The 11999-nt window shown below is 31.8% G+C and overlaps 1 protein-coding gene across 1 annotated transcript; it reads right to left on the bottom strand.

Moving 5' to 3' along the window:
- Positions 1-1352: 1352 nt before the first annotated feature.
- On the bottom strand, positions 1353-11363 carry LOC149143733 (uncharacterized). Its single transcript, XM_089451924.1, has 6 exons — positions 11170-11363; positions 4003-4108; positions 3450-3505; positions 3006-3360; positions 2539-2878; positions 1353-2425 (listed from the first exon to the last, which is right to left on the bottom strand). Exons 1-6 carry the CDS (start codon positions 11361-11363, stop codon positions 1353-1355), a joined length of 2124 nt encoding a protein of 707 aa, XP_089308050.1.
- Between the last annotated feature and the right edge of the window lie 636 nt (positions 11364-11999).

Here is an 11999-nt window from a genome sequence, read left to right as displayed (position 1 = left end):
AAAACTCAAATATATTAATATAACCTTTAATATCATTTAATTAAAATAACCATGAATACGATCTTCATGTTACAAAATACGTTATTTCTTAATGATGGATAATGTCGTCTATGATACATGGATTTTTAGTGCAGGAAACAACACCCACTCTATGGTAGTGCCTAATCCCACTCATTTCAAAATCTATCACCCATCGTTCGTAGCAAAGTTTCGGAATCCTGACTTGACAGTTGAGGAGCCCTTCAAGAAACGCTTCCAAACGGTAATGGGGGGCCAACTCGGCGTTGTGTATTTATTATATTTTTTGAGATTTTTATTTTTGTCAAATTAGATATTTAAGTGAATTTTTTTGAACGTTTAGATTGCGAAAAGTTCACAATTCAAAAAATTGTTAGAAAACCCTCCAAAAACCTAAAAAATAGACTACGGCCACGAGCTCTATCTAAGCCCCGTAACTTCAGGAGAAAGCGGGGATATAAAGTGTCTTTGAATTCATCCCGCTTCTTTCCTGGTCAAAGGTGTGAAAGATATAAATTCCAAAAAATATATATATATCCAACACACTCAAGCAATTAGCAATTAATGAACGCTTGTTGTTTAAGCAGAAATACAGAAACTGTTTCACTGGTTTTTCTTTTATTTCATCAGACTTTATAGTAGGACTTTAAGTCTCTTCACACTTCATACAAAACTAGATTTAAATCACAGAACTGCTTCACTGCTTTTTCCTTTTATCTCATCAGTCTTTATAGTCAGATTTTCTTCATACTTCTTCATACAAAACTTGATAAAAGGAAAAAGGCTAAAAACAACATTGGTTTACTAAATATTTGTTCTATTAACATTATCATAAATACATCAAGAGAGAGGATACAATGATTATATTCATCTACTACAAACACTTATATCATACTTTCCTATATCCTTAGTGCTTCTTTTGATAGCTGGCCAACCTTGCAGTTAGGTTCCCTGAATACATACTGGAAAAAATCAGAGAATAATTGGGTTCTTACCTCTCTTTTCTATTTAATAATGAAACAAGAACTAAAGCTTTCACTCTGGAATTTCCATTTACCCAGTCTACCAAAAGATTGGAGTCTCTTATTATTTGTATAAACTGATTATATATATAATGTATGTTATTTTATTACATTATGGATTTAAAGTTCATTTATTTATAAACAACCTTACATAGGGTGATATTCCTCACTCATCCTTGGCTGTAGAATGCACTTGGCTTCTCTCTGTGCTACCAGAAACAAGTTCATCTTCAGATGTATTTGATGGCAGCATCTCATACATCCTTGATCCAGGGACTGTTATCTTAGTTGATATTAATCGCAATGCCTGACTCAGCGCATGCTTATTCCATCTTTGCTGGATGAAATCATAATTGCAAGCACCATAGCAGTCACTGGAATAACAATGTCTCCAAATCTAGAATAGAAATCTGAGCTAGGATCTGCAAAAGAAGATTTGAAAAGTGGACTTGCAAATTCAAATCCATCTGCAAAGTAAGGATTGAAAACTGGAGGTCTGAAGTAATCATAGATGTGAGGAAGGAGCCGCAAAACAGTGATACCAATGTAATAAATTTTCCTAAGTGGTTTTCGTTCAAAATGCCAAAGAGTATTACCCACAATTTGAGGAAGCAGGAAGAAATCCTGTACCAGACCCACATACTCCTGAAGCTCAGTCTCCCAGTCAAGTTGGTTGTGCCCATGGCGTTCTGCGTCCAGATACGCTGAGGACTGAATTGGGCGGCTACTGGTCTTCATATTATGAACAATCAGCACAATTAAAAAACCCATAGCATGTATAGCAAAGGAAATAGCAAGCACTCGTTTATCACTTGGGACTCTCCATGGCTCTAAAGGACTCCTTGTCAGCAAGTGAATACGAGATTTCCAAACCTTTTGGAACAGTCTAAGTGTGAATAGACATGCAATCAACAGTAGCAGTTTAACCATGAACTCAATCTTGTCAGACCCTCGGCTCTGAACCGAATAGATAATAAAATTGTCCTGGGGTTGAGATTTCATACTTTGAAACAGGGCATCTGCACCTGTTATGAGAGGAATACTATATCCGATGGCTTGAAGTCCCAGCATGACAAGAGAGATGTATGGAGCGACTTCTGTATTCTGTTGACTGTACAATAATTGGCTGAGAATGCACCCAATCATCAGTGATGCTGTCAATATACTCAACACCCCTTCGACAGTTTTGCGAGAGATAATGTCTTCACTCTGCCTCCAATATAGAATGGGAAGAGTCTTGATTTTGATCTGCTTGAAAAAATGTGGGTCGTCATCAGGTCGTTGGCTTTTCATCTTGACGGTTGGATTTCTGAGCCACCTGCCATTTGTAGGTGGATATTCCACTTTCACTTCAACGAGGAAATCAAATCCATCCTGCAGATCCCCTGTTTCATGCAGAAATTTCCATGGAGATCGAATATCTCTGCATCCTGTAAGGTACATTATACCCACTCTTGGATCATAGAGACCCTCAAGAAAAAAAGATTTGAAATCTTGCCTTCTAGTTTCAGTTGCGCATCAACTTTGAAGGACTTCTCCTCCTCTGGTCCTTTTGAATGAGGCGGTTCCCGAACGTTCTCGGATATGAAATAAGTGTCTGAGGCTTGGTCCCAACCAACTCCCACAAATTCCTCGATGGTTATAACATCCAAACTTATGAAGATCTTGACAAAATTCCCTCTGGAAAACAGGTCAAACGCGCCCCGTGAATTCACTGAGAGATCCTTGCTTAGAACAGAGAAACTTTGTCTTGTCTTGCCCAAATCTTTCTGGGGATACTTCAACAATGATTTGCCAAAGCCACCAGCATCATCCGTCTCCATTTGTGCCAATTTGGTCTTGTTGTATTAGTATGACATATTGTTTAACACATCCTGTGGCACGTCGAGGATGTATCAGCTCAAATGAGAGAGGATAGAAGGAATTTGTACCATTCTCAATGCTGAAAATATTGCCAACAATTACGCTTCTTCGTTTGAGTGAAAGTGAAAGGGGGATGTAAATACAGATTCGTGAATTATAGGCATTGTTATTCTTGATGGATCCAAGGCATCCCACCATACACAGTTGACCAGAAGATAAGTTCCATTTTCCGTCGGTAGGCAATGTTAAGCCATCAAGGTCTGATCTTTTGCTCGCCAAATACTGTTTCTGTGAACGAGGCACGGCTCGAAAAATCGCACTAACATTTGCAATACCTGAATTAGATAGGTCTGTACACATCAAATCCTGCATACAAAGCTTTGTGTCATCCAAACTGCCATTAGTATCTATAACGAATGGACCCAACTTGCTACAATAGGCAATCTGTGTCGTTGCACTGCCAAGAGGGAACCACGTCTAGAATTTGACCAACCATCAGTTGCTTTATAGCTTAACAAAATTGCTTCGCTCAGTATACTTTAATACCTTTTGACTGGAAACCGTTTGGATTTTGGTGAGGAGCACAAGCCTTTGCGGCCAGGCTGTCAGAGTCAAATTCATAATTGGAATCAGCAGCGAATTGGGAAGAGATGTCAATTTCATCAAAATAGCTTGAATTAGAGCGTTGATTGAGGCTTTTATAGTGTTCCTCGAATCTCCGTGGTAGTCAGAGAAAGCTTCGTCGGATGGCGCAATTGCACCTAAATTCTATTTGGTAACAGAGTGGGGGACTATAATTCTGATTTATTTAACCAATCACAATGATCTGCACCATTTTATGGATATGGCCAACTAAAAAATCCCACTCACTTTCACTAGTTAGCCAACCACCCACTTTAGACCCACACCTCCACTAGTTAGCCAACCACCCACCTTTTTTAGACCCACACCTCTAATCTAAATGATGGATAGGCAAAGGCTTTTCGGGGACGATGTAATTGGAGTTCCTTCTCATAAATGGTATCGGCTCACTGGAGTCACTTGTGGTGAATGGCAAAAGAGGAGCAGAGCCCTTGTGTTTCTTCCAATCCACATTTACGAAAAAGAGCTCCTTCTCAATCATATACATTCGGTTCTTATCTGGATGCAGCACCGAAACCTCTGCTAAAACAGGGCCACACTCCTCCTTTATCTCATTAAAACGACTGTAAGTGAACTTGTAAGTTGAATATGGATAATCCCATCCGGATCCAGGGCCATAGTTTCAGAAGTGTAGAAACTAGCAGCCAATACCCATATCCCAAAGAGACCTCCGAAATAAGCTCCCATGTTTTTTTACACAATTTTCTTCAAACGGATTCAGTTTATCGCAGGGAACAAGGGCTTCCGATGCAAGTGGAACTACATTATAATAATATATACGCGAAAATCGTCTCTCTGGAAGACGCTGCGAAACCCATCGTCCAAAACAGGTGGTGTTTTAAAATCCATCTCCAAAACAGGTGGTTTTTGAAATCCGTCTCCAAAACAGGTGTTGTTCTCCACAGGCCGCCTTCCATTAACGTGAAAGTGTCTTTCAATCCAGGGACGTACCTGATGGACTTTGATGGGCAAATTTTCCATCACATTGTGATTTGTCTGTGATAGTCAAAAAAATTCTATGCACAATATGATTCGTTTGTGATATTCAAAAAAATTCCATGTACAATGTGACTTGTGTGCGATAGTGAAAACAAATTCTATGCACAATATGACTTGTCTGCCATAGTCAAAAATCTCCCATGCACAATGTGATTTGTCAACGATAATTAAAAAAAATAAAAATCAAAATCCATGCACAATGTGATTTATGTGTGATAGTCAAAAATTTCCATGCCCATCACCATTTTGTAATAAAATATAATTGAAACCGGAATTAGAATTGGAAAAACGGTTTAAATCAAATTTGAAATTTTTAAGTGATAACGTGATGGACTGGTCTATGTTCGTTAATTGAATACGGGTGGTTTATCCAGGTTACAATTTTGTTCATAAATTTATTTTTGTTTGAATTTATTTTTTTTTTTTTAATTTTAATTATAAGAGTGTTTAAATTATTTTTAATGGTGGAAATAGATTTAGCATTGATAAAAAATCTTGGATTCCAAAATTCTAAAACTTTAATCTAAATTTCCTAAATTTTTAATTAATCTTAATCAAAATCTTGCCAGAATTTTCACTATTTTTTTGCGAAATTGTTGGGGTTTGGAAATTGTTGCGGTTTGGTGTGTATTCTGTCTAACTTATAGACAAAATAGACTTTTCCACGGTTATCCAGCAAAACAATTTCAAACAAGAATGTGATTTTTTGTTGTTTAAAATACATTTTTGAATGTATAAATGAATTCGTCCCTAAAAAAATACATAGAACACTCAAATTTTACAAATTAAACAACATTTTTAAAAACTCTACCATATTTTAATCAAAATTAAGAAAAAAAATCAAAAATTATAATACCCCATTACAAATTGTTCTCCGGCTGCTGGAGAACCATATTGTCAACGAACAAGCTCCGTAATGATAGCACGGTTACCTGTTACGACGGGCTCATCTCCGTAGCGGTCCAGGGGCAGGGCCACGTCTTATGAGAATTTGGGAATAAGTGGATAAAAAGATGGATTATTTGAGTGGCAGCTATGAGATTTGATCATGGGTCTCCCTTAGATTAGGTCTAGCATGAGATTTGATCATGGGTCTCCATTAGATTAGGTCTAGCAGTTATCAATTCACCATGTGGTTAAAAAAAAAAGGTGGATAATTTGAGAATACGTGGATAAAAAGGTGGATTGTTTGGTCTATTTTTCCAGTAGCGTGAAAATTGAAATTATGTTTTAGGAGTGTCTTTTAAGATATTAAATTTTACTTTTATATTTAAAGATATAATTTAAAGAGTTGTGAAAATTATAATTTAAAATCATTGATGTTTATGATGATGATGATGATAGTGGTTACGGGACCAAATTGGTCTATCGGACCTATAATTTTCTTAATTTTTAATTGTCAGGCTCCTCGTATTTCTTGGCGAGATTGGTGTTGTAGCTTTCTTTTTTTTCTCTATGATCTTCCAACTTCCTTTATCTTGCATCTACTTCATCTCTTCTGGTTCTTGGGACATTGGTGTCTTAGCTTCACAATCTATTGTTCGTCCTTTTGAAGATAGTCGGAGAAGAAATTTGGAGATATAATTTATATGTTTTAAAATTTTTAACATAATAGTTTTTTTTTATTTTTTAATTTAAGATAGGATTTAAATATAATAATATATTATTATTAAGTTGAAATACTTATTTTACAATTTAATAGGGGGGAGGTGAGAATTTAAAAATAAAAAATAAAAAATGTGTTATAAATAAAAAAATAATGTTAGTTATAATTAAAAAAAGAAAAATACAAAGTAAAAAATGTGGAAATGAGATATTTAAATTTTATAATAAAAAAAATATATTTCAATATTTATTTAGTCTTATATATATTTCTTTAACATTCAAAAATACAATTTAAACAATAAAAAATAATACTATGTATTTTACAGTCTAAAAAAATTTGCATGTCTATCAATTCATGTTAAATATGTACTAAAAATAAATCTATACTACTTTTATAAAAAAATTATATATAAATTATAAAAAAAAAAAACTTTTTTTATTCTTTTTCTAAAATATGTTTATCCCCTACTTTATTTTGAAAAAATGATTACAAAAGATCATTGTAGATGCAAGCAGATTACTTACAAAGTGAGTTATAATGTGGGTTATGAGATATGGAATAATTGATGACACTTACCAGATGAGTTATAATGTGAGTTGTGAGATATAGAATCATTATGTAGTTGATGACTTGACTTTTCTAATTTAAATTTGATGTAAAATTATAATTTTAAGCTTAACGAATTGTGATTTTTAATTAATTTTAAATTTTAAATTTATATAAATATTATCAATTTTAATAAATTAAAAAATACAAATTATCAAAATTTTCAAATAAAAATTATAACAAATTAGGTCAACTAAAATGTATGATTGACGACTGTGAATTTTGCATACATACATTAAGGAACAATTTATTTAATATAATAGAGTTTCTTCAGATCTGTGAAGGATCCTGTCAACCCAAGGACATGAAAGGGGTTTATATTATTCCTTGTTCATGTGGGACTCCCTATATTGGTGATACTGGTCGTTCCATTAATCAAAGGATTAGTGAGCACACGAGTTTCCCATTTCCATCATCGGAAATTTAGGGAAGCCCTTGAGATTGAAAAAAGTCCAAACAATCTCTATAGGGAGGATGGTTGGAAGATTAGTAGCTGCTAGGTTGCAGCCCTCTCCTCCTAGTCGTGGTCTTCCTGCCTTCCCTTCCCTTTGTTTGGTTTTTTCCTGTGGTCTTTTAAGATTTTTTCCCCTGATTTTCTTGTTTCTTGGGGCCTTCCTTCCTTGAGGTTCTTTTAGTCTAAAGGTTTGTAGTAGTCTTTTTCTTTTCTTTTCTTTTCTCTTTTTTTTTTCCTAACTTAGAGAAAATAAGCTTGAAATTAATTTGATTTTTTGACCTTTAATTTTAAATATTTATTTTTTTATTTTTATTTTTATTTATTTTATTTATTTAACCCTTTAATTACTCTAGTTTTTATATATTGAACTAACCTTTGAATTAAAATTAATTTATTATTATTTTATTAGTAATATTATAAATGTAAATAATATTACAACTTGCTATTTAGGTATTACCCCAATTTTTATAACTTTTATAACTAACTACTCCATTATTTAAATAACTTGGTTGACTTTCTATTTATTTGTTTATTTATTTATTTATTATTATTATTTTTATATTTTTTTATTCTTATTATTTTTTATCATAATTAAATTTACTCTATTACTTGATTAATTTCATATTTGTTAAATTTTATTTATAACTATTATTAAAAATTAATTTAATTTATAATTAATTTATTATTTATTGGTATATAGAATAGCCCCTTTGACTTATATATATCCTGATATTTATGTATTTTTATATATTTAATAATGTTTATATTTAACTATTAATTACTCTTACTTTTTAGATACAAAATCTTTGATAACTAATTATTAATGTAAATTAATTTAGGTTATAATTTATTTTAATATATATAAGTGGTTAAAAAGGGTCCATTAGCTTTTAAGATTTTAACGAACTTAAATCAATTTTGTAATTAAATATTGGTTATTCCCCTAATCCAGTCAAATCTAGCCGTTGTCAATATAGTCGTTATCTGGTCTTGGAATACAGTCGTTGGAGTTTCTGCTCTATCTATTTAATCATACTAAGCCTTGGAATAGAGTCTGGTCTTGGAATAGAGTCGTTGGAGTTTCTGCTCTATCTATTTAATCATACTAAGCCTGATCTGCTCATTCAACTTGTCCTGACAATGAACCATACTTGTTGGTTTGAAAAGCGTCGACAAATAAAATTTCTTGTGATTTATGCCGAAGAAACTCTCTTATATTTGATATGGATCACAGAATCCTCAATTCAACAACAATTTATCTATCAGATGGAGACCTTATATTTGGTATGGATCACAGAAGCCTCAATTCAACAACAATTTATCTATGAGATGGAGACCAAGTTTACTATGAATATGCGTTGTAAAGGATATGGTAAAAGTTACTTTTTCCTATTTGATATGGATCATAGAAGCCTCAATTCAACAACAATTTATCTATCAGATGAAAACCAAGTTTACTATGAATATGCCTTGTAAAGGATATGGTAAAAGTTACTTTTTCCTCAACACGTCTTTGGATGGAGAGTCACAATAGATGTGAAGACTAAGTTCAAAAAGAATGCAATCAATAAATTAAAGGTAAAGATGTGGTCAATGTGTCATCACAAGTTTGGTATTTACTTAAGAGTTTTAAAGTTATATATATATATATATATATATATATATATATATATATATATATATTAATTTTAGAATGTTTTTTAGTGTTTGAGATATTTTTAAATAATTTTGATGAAATTGATTGTATAAAGTAAATATTATTTTAAAATGTTTTAAATATATTTCATTTTAATTTTGAATTTATCAAAAGTTGACAGAGATCAAATCTGTCTTCACACTAAAAGAAGTTCACATTTTAAGAGATTTGATTTTTCTCTAAGCTTGGTAGATCCATAATTAAGATGTATTTATGTTGGTTTTATTATTAATTATAATTAATTATATTATAATTATTAATTTTTATTTTTATTTTTAGTTTTAGTTTTCTATAATTTGATTAAGTCAAAATGTTTATTGATTATTATCATTATTAAGTATTTGTTTTACTTTATTTCAATTTTAATTTTATTTTATTTTGACCAAGTCAAAATATTTATGGGACATTACAACAACTCTACATACTGAGATAGAGAGCGCCTCTCTAGAAAATTACTTTTAACTTCTTCTTCTTCTTTTCTAATTGAGCCCACATGTAAATGTTTACAAACATTTACACCACTATAACATTTCCCCTATATATTTTGGTTTTTATATTTTTTTGTAACCTTGGTGGGACTACATATTCATCATGTCCAATATATGAACCAGTTATTTCACAGAACACCCCATTCTCGTCTATCCAAGACCTCGTGGATTTTTGGTTTTTATATTTAATTTTTAAAAATGTTATAAAATAAAATAAAATAAAATTTTATAAAATATTTTGATTTTGAAATGAGTTATGATTTTTGTGGTATTGATAAGTCATGGTATTGTAACAAAGTCAATTTACAAGTTATTAATATCCATGATATGTTTATTGTAAGTATTATGTTTTAATTTAAAAAATAAAATATTTATAAAAAAAATTATTTGAAGAAATGAGTTATGGTATTGATAAACCATGGTATGGTATTGGCCCATAGCATTACAAGAAAGATGTTAATAATATCCATGATAAAATATGGGTGAATATTCATTGTTAAGAATTTTTTTATATTGTAAATATTAAAATTTTATGTGTTTATTAGTTACATTTAAATATAGTTAATTTATATGCTAAAATAGATGTTAATTTATAATTATTATTTATATGTTCTATTTTGTGTATATTATAGCACATTTACTCTATACTGGATTAGAGAGTGTCTTTAAGCTCAATTAATTTATAGTTATATGAAAATTAAATTATTTGATTAATAACACAATGTTATTATAATTCTTATTAATTGTGATTGAAATAATAATAAATTGAGTTCGTATAAGCATATATATTATGATTCTTATTAGTTGTGATTGACAATAATAATAGCTTGTGTTCATATTGTGAAATAAGAATTTATTATATAGTATTAGAGCCCAGATATGGTTTCAAAAACATAATAGAGTAACAAAACAGTAATTAAAGTTGAATTGAGATTTTGTTTTTAGAGATTCCAGAAGAGAATTTTTTTAGAATATTGACATTAAAAACCAAAAATGCTATGCTCCTAGATCCTACAGATATGTTTGATTAATGCATATTAATGCAATATTGTATTTGTTGTATCAGATACATTTTAAGAATTCAAACGTCAATGACAGTGTACCATTAGACAAAACAACTGTATCAGTACATCATTGATTGAATATTTCATAATTGGCTGTTGAATGATAATGCAACTATATCAAGATATCTCTGATTCAATATTTCATGATCGACTGTGTTTTTAAAAGAATAAAAAAGATCATAATTTTATTTTGAAAAGACCAAACTCTTGTTTGTTTTTTTTGCATTTTCCCGATGATAATATTCCTTCACGCTTCGTTATAAGCTACAGTTGATGACCAGTTGCTAAAACCCTAGGAAGATCAAACTGAGATAACTGAATCTCAAAACATGAGACAATCTGCTTAGTAATGAACAATGGGCGACTAGAGTTCTGGTTACCAAGAAACCAGAATGAAGTGTCAGAAGACGAAGAGTAATTCAGATTTCTATTCACTATCATGGAAGATGCGGCTATATACGATTCAGCGCATGAAATCACAGTAAACAGAAACTAGAATCTGGCTAAAGGGAAATGGAATGGCATGGTTTCTGTTCAATCAATCGCATCTCTAAACCCCGTAATTTCAATTAAGTTTCCCTGAACTCGACCCGCTCCTTTCCTCGTCAAAGGTGTAAACTGGTTACCTAAAAGCTCTCGCTCTCTCTCACATAGATATTCCAAAATACAACCAAAAATATATATCGATGTAGCACCTTCTCAATCATGTACCTTCGGTTCTTATCTGGATGCAGCACCGAAGCCTCTGCTAAAAAAGGGTCACACTCCTCCTTTATCTCATTAAAACGACTGTAAGTGGACTTGTAAGTTGATGGATCATCCCATCCCAGGGCCATAGTTTCACAAGTGTAGAAACTGCCAGCCAATACCCATATCCCAAAGAGAGCTCCGAAATACTCTCCCATGTTTTTTTACACACAATTTTCCTTCAAACGACGGATTTAGATTATCGCAGGGAACAAGGGCTTCCGGTGCAGGTGGAAGTACATTATAATAATAGATACGCAAAAAGCGTCATCTCTGGGAAGACGCTGCGAAATCCGTCGTCCAAAACAGGTGGTTTTTTGAAATCCGTCTGGTAGTTGTTCTCCACAGGGCTTCCATTTACCTGATGGAATTTGATGGGCAAATTGTCCATCACAATGTGATTGGTCTGGTCTCTCACACTGAAAAATTTTCCATGGGCAATGTGAATCGTCTATGATATTTAAAAATTCTCCATGCACAATGTGACTTGTCTGCGATAGTCAAAAAATTTCCATTCACAATGTCAAAAAATTTCCATGCACAATGTGATTAGTGTATGAAAGTCAAAAAATTTCCATGCATAATGTGACTCCTTTGGGATAGTAAAAAAAATTCATGTAGTGTGATTTGTGATAGTTAAAAAAAAAATTTCCATCCAAAGTGTGATTAAAAATTTTCCATGCCCATCAACATTTTGTAATAAAAGATATAATTGAAATAGAATTGTAAAATTAGTTAAATTTAAATTTTTTTTATTAGAATCTCTTTAAAAAAATTCAAATTATTAAAATATT

The sequence above is a fragment of the Pinus tabuliformis genome, chromosome X (genome assembly GCF_031772625.1).
Source record: "Pinus tabuliformis cultivar Carrire ecotype Pingquan chromosome X, CPIR1, whole genome shotgun sequence".
Lineage (NCBI taxonomy): Eukaryota > Viridiplantae > Streptophyta > Pinopsida > Pinales > Pinaceae > Pinus > Pinus tabuliformis.
This window is presented reverse-complemented; position numbering and strand designations above follow the sequence as displayed.

What these genes read in the sequence shown, in the direction of transcription:
- LOC149143733 (XM_089451924.1), bottom strand. Translation starts at nt 11,363, where the DNA reads ATGGGAGAGTATTTCGGAGCTCTCTTTGGGATATGGGTATTGGCTGGC. An exon ending in CATCCAGATAAGAACCGAAG is followed by an intron (nt 4,109 to 11,169) that starts GTACATGATTGA and finishes GTTCACTTACAG; the next exon opens with TCGTTTTAATGAGATAAAGG. An exon ending in TTTCACTCAAACGAAGAAGC is followed by an intron (nt 2,879 to 3,005) that starts GTAATTGTTGGC and finishes TAATACAACAAG; the next exon opens with ACCAAATTGGCACAAATGGA.